The sequence below is a fragment of the Nasonia vitripennis genome (assembly GCF_009193385.2).
Source record: "Nasonia vitripennis strain AsymCx chromosome 1 unlocalized genomic scaffold, Nvit_psr_1.1 chr1_random0005, whole genome shotgun sequence".
NCBI lineage: Eukaryota > Metazoa > Arthropoda > Insecta > Hymenoptera > Pteromalidae > Nasonia > Nasonia vitripennis.
Window position 1 is genome coordinate 1,170,147 of NW_022279591.1, and position 14,912 is coordinate 1,185,058.

The window sequence follows — 14,912 nt, forward strand, 5'->3', positions numbered from 1 at the left end:
ACGACACCCGCCAGATTAGGAGCTCCTCTCTCTCTGCTAATAAACCAGAACTACCATCTAGTTGCTCTTCTTGTCCATCACCCGAGTACCACCCTCCTTTTGTAACAATGGAAAAATTAAAATAGGACTTAATATAATATTAGAATTCTACATACGCTTACTTGTTACTCTTCCACAACGTATCCCCGCAAAAACACTACCCACGCTATCAGTTCAATGAACTCTTTAAAAGCGGCCAAAAAAAGCTTGTGTTGTGCTTTGTGAAAGCTTTTACACTTCAATAAACAATTTTTCTTAGTTATAAATTTTCAACATAAGAATTGCGAATCGAATTTGAAGAATACGTAAAGGCAGAGCAGTGATTTTCTCGATAGGCGCTATCATTTCTTATTGCATTCTACATGCTTAATCGAGTAATTTAGTAGTAGTATTCGAGGACAATAACAAAAATATAATAATAGAGGGGCACTAATTGAAGGACATTAATTGAGAGACAAAATTTATGAAACGGTGGTGGAAGCGACGGTGAAATTTTTGTATAATAAAATAAAATCGCAAGAGGTATGGGATCGTAGTGTGGGACACCGGAATCGGCGTCTCTTATAGTCCGTTCTACAGGGTGATCGGCACATGTTACACCGCTTCGATCTTCGTGTTAAACAGAATTGAGAGCACCGCGTCGCATCTGGCAATTGTCCACAGAAGCAGCAGCAGCAGATACGCTATTTTCGGCTGCATTTTCAAAAGTCTTTAAAGAATGCAAGAGGTCGAGTCGCTCGCCGAGTGTTGAATGCACGAATCTGCATAATACGCGAAGTTTCCGATATGGCCCATGTACTGCAAAACGCTCTCGCTCGCGCTTGTTATTATAATAGCTTAATGCCGAGCATTCTCGGACGGGAAAAATGTAGTAATGTTTTCAGTTGAGCTTGCGTCAATGTTGCTGGAAAGCGACGCTACCACTGCAATTTGTGGACCATTGCGCTGAATTAGTCACTTTCTGTTTGTTTCTTGTGTTACGTAATGAAGTGCACTTGTCTCGACTCGATGGCTTGATGAGACTACAGTTTCAGTACGTTCACAAAATCAGATGTCGGAGAGGAATGCAAAAACAAAATGAACGATGTAATCGAGTACGAATATATGATACATTATCGAACGCGCGAGTGCTTTGTCACGCATTCGCCGTGTATAAATATAGTAAATATAAGTAACTTATAAATACTATACTTATACTTATACTTACGCAAGTCTTTTGCTGTACATGCTACGTATAACAATAAAATTGCTTCTCAATTCCTACTTAATATATATTTATTTATTTATTTATTATTCCAGAAAATGTACAAGATATGAAGTTCATATCTGTAATCCTGCAGAGGTACACGTCGGTATCTGTTGGCAGGCCTAGTTACAAAAAGAAAATACAAAAAATACTTATAATTAAGACTTAAAACTATTTATATACGTTTATTTCAATATTCTAACAGAATTTGTTGCGCACGCGCCATTACAACAATTTTATAACTCTAGACCTTAACAATTATATTTTATCCACTCTTTAATAAGTCTCTTATGCGAGTGTTTTTCTATATTCAACGCTTTTAGGTTATTTGGCAGCTCATTGAACACATTAATTGCTTTCATGAAGCTATTCTTATTACTAATTCTTTTTTTCGTTTTAGGTATAATAATACTTTTGCTTCTCGTAACACTATCTGATGCTAAAAAGTTGTCTTTCAGATCATTGTAATGTACTTTCAGAGATTCTAGTGCGAAAAGTTGTCCTATATTTAATGGGTTTTCATTCACTATGCAATTATTTTTATTGACAATTCTTAAGATTTTGTTCTGAAGCTTTTGTAATTTGACTCGACAATTACTATAGACTCCGCCCCAAGCTATTATACCATAGCTTATTACGCTATGAAAGAAAGCGTAATAAATCATTCTGAGTGTCTCTGTGTGCATGTATTTAGAAATTTTATAAAAAATATATACTAGGTATTTAGTTTTATCAATTATGTATTGAATATGGCTGTCCCACTTTAGATTGCTGTCAAAGACAATCCCTAGATATTTAATATTTTCTACTCTAGTTACATTTTTATCAAAAATTTTTATATTTATTTGAGCTGGAACGCTACCACTACTACTTCCAAATGTCATGCACACAGTTTTTCCTACATTTAAAGACAATTTGTTTACAGCCAGCCACTCAGCTATCACAGATAAAAACTTGTTCATGCTAACTTGGGTTTCTAACCAATCCTTTCCAGAAGATATGATAGCAGTATCGTCAGCATACGAAATTATTGACTCAGAAGGAACCTCCTTTAATATATTGTTAATGTATATAATGAAAAGCATCGGTCCCAAGATCGTTCCTTGAGGGACACCAGTATTAACTTCTAAGTTATCACTCTCAGTACCATCTATTTTGACTACTTGGTGTCTATTACTTAGATAGCTGGATAGGAGATCCAACGCTTGACCCCTGATTCCAATACGATATAATTTCGCAAGTGATATACTGTGATCTACAGTATCAAACGCTTTCGCCAAGTCTAGGAAAGTTATTATTGTAGGTTTGCTCTTATCAACATTGTTAAACAGTACGTTAGTTAAATAATTCAGCGCATCTTTAGTACCAACCCCTCTCATAAAACCAAATTGTTGATGCTTTGATATAATATTGCACTGTTCAATAAAATCATTTATTCTATTGTATATAATTCGTTCAAAAATTTTTGCAACATTTGATATGAGAGAGATAGGTCGATAGTTCGTTATTTTATTTTTTTCTCCTGATTTATATACCGGCACTACTTCGGCCATTTTTAGGGCATCTGGACATATCGCATTTTCAATACACTTGTTGAAAGTATGGGTCAGAGGATCTGCTATATAGTTACATAGTAGTTTCAAAGTCTTGGTGTTTATCTTATCAACTCCCCCATTTTTCAGTTTCAGTCTGTTGATTATGCTCATTATTTCCGCATTACTTGTTGGCTTCATGAAAATCGAAAGAGGATTCATGGCCGGGAGCTTAAGTTCAGCATTTACTGGTTTAACGATACTTGCACTCAAATTCCTACCTATTTCACAAAAAAAAATGATTCATGCTTTGTGCAATTTGGAATTTGTCCGTAATTTTTTTATCATTAATCTTTATATGATTTATGACATTTGATTTTTTAACTTTCCCAATTTTCGTATTTATTATTTCCCAAAGCTTTTTGGGTTATTGGAATTTTTCTGTACAAGATTTAATTCGTATTTTATTTTGCCAGACCTCTGACGATATATATATATATATATATATATATATATATATATATATATATATATATATATATATATACAGGGTGAGTCATTTTAATCTTTAATCTCAATTATCTCGTTGGCAAAGCATGCCAGCGAAAAAAGTTTCGGATAAAAGTTTTGGGATTTTTCCCTGGCTATCTGATGATGACCATGAAAATGTCATTGAGCGTGACCTTCAAGGTCATTTGAAGGTCAAGTCGATTTTTTCAAATAGAAACCCCTACTTTTGGCACCAGAAATGGAAAGAGCGGGAAATTTTACGTTTGAATATGACCTTGCGTTGACCTTGAATTCAATGGTCAAGGTCATTGGTCATGCCGATAACAGTACAACTGGTTAGCTGAACTAAAATGCATTCAAGGAGAAAATGTTACCCACAAAAGTTTTCAGTTTTCTCCCCGGCTGACGAATGGTCATCTTCACCCTGTCGTTAAACAGGATCTTCAAGGGCATTTCAAGGTCAAGTTGATTTTTTGAAATGGAAACCCCTACTTTTAGCCCCATAAATGAAAAGAGAGTGACATGCGTTCAAAAATGAAAAAATTTTCAATATTTCCAGAAATTTTCAATATTTTCTAAAATTTTCGTAATTTTTTCAGTTTTCAAAAATTTTCAAAGTCATTCCATTATTTTGTATTAGTGTCAATTTTCAAAATTCTTGATGTAGTTAAGTCATTCCATTATTTTGTATTAGTGTCAATTTTTGAGAGTGAACTACTCTTAATAGTTATGTAGATAGCAAATTAGTGCAGAAAAGCTTAATCGTGTTTTTTACTTCTTGTAAATCGATAATTATTATTGAAAAAAATCTGTTTCCCTGTTTACTGGTCTGTAACAAATTATTTTGATTTTGATCATGGCTGATTATGGTCCCAACGAAATCGTTGATATGATCATGATTTTGGGAGAAAGTCGAAATAATTATGCAGCAGCTGCCAGACTTTATGCTGAACGCTATCCCAATAGGAGACACCCAAGTAATGTTACTATTGAAACCTTAACTCAGAGAGCTCGAAATGGAGCTTTTGTTCGTCAACGCCGTCATCATGAATACGACGAAAACGATCCTCGTGTTATTGCCATTCTAGCGATTATTCATCTTGATCCTCACATTAGTACTCGACAAATAGAAAGAGAAATAGGTATACCTCAATCAACAGCATCCCGATTATTGAGAGCGAGAAGATATCATCCTTATCACATAACATTAACACAACAGTTAACTCCAAATGATATGATTTTGCGAGTACGTTTTTGTCGATGGGCAATACGAATGATTCAACAAGATCAAGACTTTTTCAGGCACGTTCTTTTTTCAGATGAATCAACATTCAGAAACACTGGAGAATTGAATAGACATAATTGCCATTATTGGTCAGATGAAAATCCTCATTGGTTCAGGCCCATAGACAATCAACACCGCTGGAGTGTTATGGTTTGGTGTGGAATCATCAATGGCTATTTGATTGGTCCTTATTACTTTGAAGAGAACGTGAATGGGATAAACTTTTTGAGATTACTTCGAGACATTTTACCTGAATTACTAGAAAATGTAGACCTAGCCACAAGGCTAAGAATGTGGATCCAATTAGATGGAGCACCACCACATTATGCACGCATTGTTCGTGATTATTTAAATACCCGCTACAATGGCAGGTGGATTGGGCGAGGTGGCCCAGTTGCCTGGCCCCCTCGTTCACCTGATTTAACCCCTCTCGATTTTTACTTATGGAGATATCTTAAGAATATTGTTTATGCTCAACGGCCAACAACGCGAGATGAAATGATCGAACGCATTCGTACAGCTTGTGCAGCAATCCCTCGAGATGTTCTACTTAGAACCATAAGACAATTCAGAGCTCGACTTGATCTTTGCATCCAACAAAACGGCGGTAATTTCGAACAATTAATCAATGGTTAACTCCAGTTAACATTCCATAAAAATACCAAAAAAAAATAACAAAAAGGGAAAAAACAAAAAAAAAACAAATAAAAAAAAAATACAAAAAAAAATAAAACAAAAATGGGATGCTAAATCCTTTTGACAACCTCCTCGATGGTGCATCCTGGGTTCGGCTGATGTCAAAGGTAATTTCCGCACAAAAGATGATTTGTTTCCAAAATCACATGTTCGAACGTAAAATTTCCCGCTCTTTCCATTTCTGGTGCCAAAAGTAGGGGTTTCTATTTGAAAAAATCGACTTGACCTTCAAATGACCTTGAAGGTCATGCTCAATGACATTGTCAAGGTCATCATCAGATAGCCAGGGAAAAATCCTAAAACTTTTACCCGAAACTTTTTTCGCTGGCATGCTTTGCCAACGAGATAATTGAGATTAAAGATTAAAATGACTCACCCTGTATATATATATATATATATACATATATGCGTGTGTGTGTGTTAGGTCTAAAAAATATAGAAATCGTGCATGTGTTACAAACAAGTTTTTAGTCCACGCTTGACTGCAATAGCCACTTTTTGTGCCTGAAATGCATATCTATCCGGAAAATGAAATTTGCGGGATAAATAAGAATTTTGCCGTAAAAATAAAAAAGTTGCGGGAAAAACGAAACATTTTCGGGGAAAATCTGCTACTTTTGCCCCTTGTTGCATAATGTACTATTTTCCCCGTTAAATAACTTTTTTGCCTGCCGGTCAAAACAAAGTCACTGTAGTCCTGATTAATAGGTATGAAAAACGCAAAAATCGTTCGTGTATTGAAAATAACTTTTTTGTAACGCATGCACGATTTCCGCGTTTTTTAGACTTAAAAAGAGGCTCTAAAGCAACATTTTTTGCCCGGTTTATCAGAAAAAACGGGTAAAGAATCTTTTTAGCCCGATTTAAAAAAAAAATTGTAAAAATGATTAAAACATGTACTGACACATATATAAATATAGGTACATGAATCGTATTTTTTTTTTTTTTTACATGGCATTTGGAACTCGAAAGTTCATCGCCTCATCTACGCAAGCCTTCCACGCTGCCCTATCTTCTGTCAACCCCACCCAAGATCCACCTCTCCGATCGACACACACTCGTCCTATTTCTACTAGATCCGCTTTTACGTTGTCCTCCCATCTACGTCTAGGTCTACCTAGAGGTCGCGTTACCATCGGCCTGCCCTTCATGACACGCGCTGCCGTACGGTCGTCTCCCATTCTCGCTACGTGCCCTGCCCATCCCAATCTGCGCGATTTTATTATTCTGTTAATATTTGGTGACGCGTACAGATTGTGTAACTCATCATTGTGTAGTCTCCTCCATTCCCCGGTTTCCTCATCTTTCTTCGGCCCGTATATTTTTCGCAAGACTTTATTTTCAAATACCCTAAAACGGTTGTCCGCTTGCTTAGTGAGAGCCCACGTTTCGCACCCGTACAGAACCACCGGCAGTATTATTGTCCTGTATATTCTTATTTTAACGTTTTTAGACAACAGCCTCGACTTAAGTAAATTACTCACGGCGTAGAAGCAAGCATTACCCGAATGGAGTCTCTTATTTATTTCGACATTAATCTCGTTTCTATCATTTATGGTAGTACCCAGATACCTGAATTGGCTAACCTTTTCAAAAGTAAAATTCCCAACTCTGAGATCTTCCTCCCCTCTGCAGATGCCTAGCTTATCCACAATCATGTACTTTGTTTTTGATTCACTCACTTCTAGCCCTGTATACTCCACCGCTTTTATGAGGATTTCCGCGTTTCTTGCTACCGTTTCCCTACAATCCTCCAGTATATCCAAATCATCTGCGTAGCCTAGTATCTGCGTTGTTCCATTAAGCGTTGCGCCCATCTGGCTAACCTGCATTTTTCTAACGGCATACTCTAACGTTAAGTTGAACAGCACCGTAGAGAGTCCATCCCCTTGTTTTAAACCATCGCGTATCATGAAGGGTTCTGATACATTACCGCCTACTCGGACCTTTCCCGTGCTTCCGTTCAGACATATTTGAATTAATCTCACGAGTTTTTTCGGTACACCGAGAAGTACTAGAATTTGATACATTTTGCTTCGCTTAATAGAGTCGTACGCTTTTTTAAAATCTATAAATAGTTGGTGTATGGTTTCGCAAAATTCCCACTTTTTCTCTAACAACTGTCTTATGGTAAACATTTGATCGCTCGTCGATCTGTTGCGCCGAAATCCGCACTGATAATCTCCTACTATATCTTCCGCGAATGGAGTGAGTCTATCTTGTATTACGTTTGACAGAACTTTGTAGCACGTTGCTAAAAGTGAAATACCCCTATAGTTATTGCAGTCTGTCTTATCCCCCTTTTTAAAAATCGGTATAATGATAGATTCCTTCCAATTTTCGGGTATTGTTTCATTTTTCCAGATGGCACATACTAGTTTATAGATTTTGAAAGTGAGCTCGACGCCCCCATATTTGAGTAACTCAGCTGGTATAGAGTCATTTCCCGCGGCTTTGTTGTTTTTTAGTTTTTTAATCGCGGCCTCTACTTCTTGGTAGCTCGGTTCCTCCACGTGGGGTTCAGCAGTGTGAATTTCGTCCCCTAATTCTTCGCTATTTTCGTGCACGTTTAATAATTTATCGAAATAATTTTTCCACAGCGACAGTAATTCGTTGTCATTTGTTACGAGGTCCCCGTTTTCGTCCTTCATCAATTGCGCTCTACTCCTAAAACCCTTTCTGATGGCGTTAATCCCTCTGTACATTTCGCGGGGGTTATTTTCCTTACTGTTAGTTTCTATTCTCCTAATAAGATTCTTTTGATACTCCCGCTTCTTATTTCTGTAGATCGCGCTCGTCCGTTTCCTTACGTTAGAATACTCTTCTACGGTCCTATCGCTTCTATTTTGTAAGCTATCTAATTTAGCCTTTTTGCGCCTTTCAAACCAGAGTTCGCACTCTTCGTCAAACCATGGTTTGCTCTTTGGCTTTTTCTTTTTACCCAGTACTTTGTTCGCGGCCTCTTTTACCGTTTTTTCGATGTCCCCCCATAAGCTATTCGGTTCGTCATTCCCCTCCGGCGATGTGTTTGCTTCTTCAAGTGCCTGAAACCTGTTATTAATTTCTATCTGGTACCTAATTCGCTCTGTTCTATCTCGTAGTTTCTCAATATCGAAGCTTTCTACCTTGTTTGCTCGCTTACTATTTTGATTCGCTACTAGTCTAGCTCTTAATTTGGCTACTACTAGGAAGTGGTCCGAGTCGCTATCTGCCCCTCTGCAAGCCCTTACGTCAAGAACATCAGTATGACGTCTTTTTTCAATGAGGAAATGATCAATTTGGTTCTGTGTGGCCCCGTCCGGCGATGTCCACGTTGCCTTGTGTATGTTCTTGTGCTTAAAACACGTAGTTTTGATTATAAGATCTTTTGCCGCCGCGAAATTTATGACCCTAATACCGTTATCATTGCTGGCTTCGTGCAGGCTTTCCTTACCTATAGTAGGGCTAAACATTTCCTCCCTACCTATTTTAGCATTGAAATCGCCTAATACTATTCTTGTGTAAGACGCGAACTGGTCGATTACCTGCTCTAAAGTTTCGTAATAGAGATCCTTAGCTTATTCTTCTTTGTCCTCCGTAGGACAGTGTACATTAATAAATACATATCTATACCATTCACCTTCGATAATGATGTACGAGAGCCTATCATTGACGGATTTGAAACTTAAAACCGAATGTATGATGCTTTTGCTTACGAGAAATCCGGTGCCTAGAGATCCCCCACTCCCGGCCCCATACAGGTACGTGAAGTTACCCGATGCTAGTACTCCGCCATCTGGCCACCGCGATTCCTGTATTGCTACAAAATCTAGATTGTACCTATCAGCTTCCTTTACGAGTTCTTTAAACGCACCTGCTCTGTATAGACTGCGAACATTCCAAGTTCCGACCCTTAAGTCCCTTTTGGTTCGGATTTGATTTTTTTGAGCCATGATGTTATGTTAAACCCGCGCGCTTCGGATCCTGTTCCGATCGCAGGTGAGTCCACCGTTCTAGAGGTGATAACCCCCATACCTCTCTAGAACTAAATATGAGAGCTTTCCGACTTTGACGAGGACAGTGTCAATTCGTCGTCAGACACACTACGGTTTCATTCTCACATCCTAACGCCCCCCTGCAAGGCAGCGCGCCTTCGCTGGCATCGTTACCGAGTAAGACCAGGTGACTAATCTTTCTACACATCCCCTTTCGGGGCAGTTGTCATCGCTCCCGCATCCTCCTCGGCAGCAGGATTTTGGCCCATTTTTGTAATGTGTGATGAAAGAGATAGATTGAGAGATAAGAGATAATGTGAAGTGGTTTTGTTGTCGTGGTGCTTGCGTAGTGTTTCTAGATGAATGCGTTCGACAGTGTGGGCTCATCACACCCACGCCTGTTCCTATCGGCTTTCCGCGGCTGCTTATTCAATTTATTCGCAGCTAACCTCTTTCTCAGGGGCTGTTCCTCTATCCGCAACCTAAGGACGCGCTGTGTAGTGGTGATAGGCACCCACCCGTCCGATCTGGACGACAACGCCCAAGACCCGCTTAGGGTAGCGGCATTGTAACAGACATGAATCGTATATAGAACTGAATACTTTGGGGTGCTGTATCAAAAAAAGCCATTTTAGCTCTGTTTATAGGCACAAAAAACAAAGAAATCAGTACATGCGTTACAAAAAATATGGTGTGCACCAAGGGCTAAGCGGGCTTTTTGGCCTCGTGTGGTTGCAGTACTTGTCTGCGGATCGTAAACGCCCTCGCCTTCGGTTCGAGCTAACTCGCCTTGACTTATACTGCAAACTCCACACTCAGCCTAAAAAAGCCCACTTTACGCCCTTGGTACCCCTGGTAGCAAATGGCCGATAAGTTCTGGCCCGTTCCCTAGCGACTCGGTAAAAACGAAACCCAGAATCTGTCAATAAATATGCGTAATTTCTACGCTGAAACACGAGTGGCAGAAGTTCTCTCAGCATAGGCATACTAGAAGTATATGACGCGTATTGTAGAGGCTGTCTGCTATGTTATACAGCAGAATAGCATAGCAGACCAGAACTACAGTTCTCACAGTCAATGTTGAATAAATACCGTATAAATTCATCTAGAATGTTTTTAAATGAGAGTCAAAATGGAATTGTGAAACAAGTAATAGAAACCAATAAAAATTTGATTTAGCTCTCATTTAAAAACCATCATATCGAGAGAGCTGAAATTTTGCAACTTAATTTGTGTTGGCCTGTTGTAACAATATATTAAGATGAATTCATTCTAGCTGATATGAATTCAACTTTCATGTATAGACCTACCTGTATTTTTTGCCGCTAAAGCCATAGGGTTCAGGGTGTAAAGCTGAACCAAGACTGTTAAGTGAAAACTGAGATGGCAGGCTGTTTCTAAATAATTTAACAAGTCTTAATGCAAAATACTTGACATCTAACTTCAATATCATGAATTTAGCATGATTATACGAGTTTTGGTGGTTGACAGTGACTGCGCTCGCATACTGATGAGATTGAAATACCTATGCAAACCTCATCATTGGTGACTTTGAGCACATCGATGACACTTTCTACACAGTAATTGCACTTAAACATCACAAAGTTAGCCAGTACAGCATGCTTGTACATACTGTCATGTATGAGAGTATGCATGTGTAGGGTTAGGTTTTTACTCTTAATGCGCACTTTAAAAATCAATATTTCCCCTTTAAAAAATATTCTAGATAAATTTATACGGTATATATTCATCAATTTATAAACATTTTCAAACAATCTCAATGTAGAGCAGGATCATTGGCACAAAAAGTAAGGTTATATGAACAAATCATAGTGGGAAAAAAATTCTACCTATATTTCCTCTAGATTTCATGTCTAATTTATCGGGGTTTTCATCTAGATTCTAACCTGGAAACTATGTAGATTGAAAAAATCTCGGTAGCTTTCAAGTACTTTCTCGAGAACGCTGCTACCAGAGTACACAATATACTATTTCAAAAGTCAAATTATTCAAGTTTGTTCATTTTAAATTAATAAAAACATTTACCATTAATTTTTTGGCTTCGGTCAAAACCTTGCGCGCAAAAGACTTTTGCAAGTAAACTCATTGTATAATGTTTTTTGCAATATTTCATCAAAAAAATTATGAAAATTACTCAAAGTTTAGGTAACTTACCCTTTTTTCATATCGAATGAGAGTGACATTTGGGAAAATATTACAATTAAATAAAATGACCATAACATTTAGTAGAATACTACCTTAAGGGCAGTTATATACGATTATTCAATGCTTTATAAATATAAAAATAAGCCAAATGACTTATCGAGCGACTTTTACTTAGATAAATTCTTTACACTCTGTATAGTGGTTGAAAAGTACTAACTTAATACGGGATTTTGTTACATTAAAATATAAGATATTAGTTGTTTAATTTTATGTTGATTAATAACTAACGTTTTTTTTTCTTTTCTTAACCATTAAGTAAAAAAGGATTTAATGTAAAATCCTTTGGTACTGGAGATAAAGTAAAGCTACCTGGCAATGCTCCGGACCGACCTAACATATATGATTTCGGAACAACTTATGAAGAAATCTATAATGATTTACTCATCAAAGACAAGCAATAGTATCCTATTTGATTAAGAATTACTTACAATTTTTATATATTTTCCTTTATGCATATATTTACAGTTATACACAAAATGGTCTTTTACATATGCTAGATCGGAATCGACGAATAAAAGTTAAACCTGAAAGATTTCAGTTGTCAAAAGATAGATTTGATATTTTAATAACATGTGAAGAACGTGTGTATGATCAAGTAATAGAGTGCATGGAATCTAGAACTCAAGAAGACAATCAACCAGTCCATCTTATAAACATAGATATTCAAGATAATCACGAAGAAGCAACTGTAGGATCGTTTCTTATCTGCGAATTAGTATCAGTGGTATGAAAAAAATTAATTGTTCTTTTATTGCTTATATCTTAACGATAGATTCTAACAATATGATTTTATTGCAGCTTGCGAATAGTGACGATCTTGATAATGATATTGATGAGCTACTACATGAATTCGAATCTAAATTCGATAAAACGATTTTGCACACTGTTCTTTTTTATTAAATATAAATATATTGTATTCTAGTTGATACAGTGCATATGTATAATTTATTAAAAAATGTCACAACAAATGTATTAGGTGGTTCTTGTAAATATCTTTTATTAAAAACTATTGAAGCATTGTATGTTTAATGAAAACAAAAATAAACACAAACTACTTCTATATAAAAAAATACTGCTGTTTATACATAGATATTATTCTAAAAAACCAGAGGAAGAGAGTATTGTATGAATAAATAAATCTACATAATATTAATTCGATATTTCTAATGTGTTTTTCAACTTTGCCTTCTAATAATGTATATCTTCCTACAATTTTGTTGAACTATTTTGGGTCCCTTTTGTTGACTACATACTCCTTTACATTGTTATGAAAGAAATTTTAAAAAGTTGCTTCTACATTTATAAAAAAATTGAATTAAAGGTAGACAAGTCGGTTTTGAAATTCTCCGGTTATCGAAATCGTGACACAGCACTTTTTTATATCGACTTTTTTGACACTTAGACATCATTTACAAAGAAGCACGATTTGTTTTTCGGTAGATTCTATGTACACTTGGTGCTCATTCTCGTAGACAATAATTCATTAAGTTAAGGGCCATTCATACTTTGTTATTTTATTTTCATTAATGTATGTACTAGCAAAAAACACCACTCGCTAACACTCGCTCGGTGATATATCAGTTGATTTTCTTGGATTTATTTATAAAACTAATAAATCCAAAAAAACTATCAACTGATTTTATATTTTTAGAATATTTAATTATACAGGTGATTTTTATCCGCGCTTGTATAGCACTGTAAAACAGTTTATGATTCATTGGCCTTGCGGAGTAATAAATAAAAATTCTCCTTGTATAAATAAAAATACAGAAGAATGTACAAAAATTTTTCCAAAAAAATTATAATAGTAAGACAAGTTTTCAAGTAACAGGATATCCAATATACAAACCAAGAAATGATGGTATTCAAATTAATTGTTAGTAGAATGTGGATTTGTTGATTAGAATAATAATGATATATACAGGTCGTGTACACCATATGTACGATGCGACGGCTCGGAACCAAGAGAGAGCCGCAAGCACGCTACGCAGTTTATACATTCTCAACACGCCTCTTTACATTTGTCTGTATATTATGGTCTGTATATATTATCATTTAGCAATTCTCTAAATTTTACAAACTTTTCTTTACATAGTGCTTTAGTAAAAATATGTAAGTCTAAAAATATCTAACTAAGGTAATTTACGCTATAACTTATATCCTGTCGTATACTTCAACTTATGTATAACAAAGCACCTATCAAATTTTTATATTTAATGTTTATTTCACAGCTTTCAGCCTTTTCAAGCTTTAAATGTGTCTCCATAGGAGTACTATACAATCTACTTTCTTGTATTTTATATTTATCGGCTAATGACTCTATATACTTCGTTTGGCTTAAAGTGAGTTTATTTTCTAGATAATTGTAATTTATATTAATTCCAAGATACTCTTTGATTTGTCCTACATCTTAAAAGTCAATCTACATACATTAAAATATAAATTTCATCATTCTCTTTCCTTTTTTATATAGACAGAGATCTACGTTGCTTCTCTTAAATCCTAACTAGCTAAAAACTCGCTCGCTAACGCTCGCTCGTTCTATTTAAACATTGATTCAAGTTTTAAATATATATATATATATATATATATATATATATATTATATATATATATATATATATATTATATATATATATATATATATATATATATATATATATATATATATATATGATAAAAGAAATATGAAACAAAAACAATAATAAAATAATATATCAATATTTCAATACAATTTTATTTTAAAATCGATAGTAATTGCATTATAACATTAAAACATAATACTTATTTAAATTCATGCGATGTGATGTATTAAATATAATACCAAAGGGATTTAATTTTATTTACCAACCTTGACGAGAACAATCACGTGATTTTTCGTACAGACAATTACGTGATAGACTGCTTGAATTCTTACGTAATTCATTACGTAACTACATAGTGTGATTTTTCACGTGAAAAATGATGTCAGAAATCATTCATAAAACTATTATATTAAAATGTGTCTGGTAGTCTCCGGCTATAAGTTCACTTCATCCCCAAAACTACCCCTCCTTAGGGGTTCGGGTGAACAAGAAGTTTACCGGAAATAGACCGGAAGTCGACCGGAAGTTGACCGAAAGTAATGGGAATAAATTCAAAATGGCCCGGAAGTGACCGAAAATAACTGGCAATGAACCAGAAATATACCGATTTTTGAACAGGAAATAACCAGAATGATGCATATTTGCTGAAGTACTCTTAAGGGGTGAATTGGAAATAAATTAACAAATGGTTAATACAAATTTTACGAAGATTGGTAAGTATGATTGATGAACTGTAAATAATTTTGAAGCCTATCTTATACATAAATAAATAAATACATACATATATATATATACATACATACAAACACATACATATATA

At 35.5% G+C, this 14,912-nt stretch overlaps 1 protein-coding gene across 16 annotated transcripts in view; it reads left to right on the forward strand.

Moving 5' to 3' along the window:
* Nucleotides 1-12,666, forward strand: part of LOC100119231 (RNA polymerase II subunit A C-terminal domain phosphatase SSU72) — a 98,905-nt gene extending 86,239 nt beyond the window's left edge. For 11 of the 16 annotated variants that reach the window (XM_031921453.2, XM_032601337.1, XM_031921470.2 and 8 more), the window contains 3 exons: nt 11,765-11,908; nt 11,974-12,232; nt 12,307-12,666. In XM_031921453.2, the coding sequence (XP_031777313.1) occupies nt 11,765-11,908; nt 11,974-12,232; nt 12,307-12,408 (505 nt within the window). In that variant the 3' untranslated portion in view covers nt 12,409-12,666. The remainder of the gene's footprint in view (nt 1-11,764; nt 11,909-11,973; nt 12,233-12,306) is intronic. The other 5 variants (XM_031921443.2, XM_032601328.1, XM_032601329.1 and 2 more) reach the window with 3 other exon arrangements.
* Nucleotides 12,667-14,912: the final 2,246 nt, after the last annotated feature.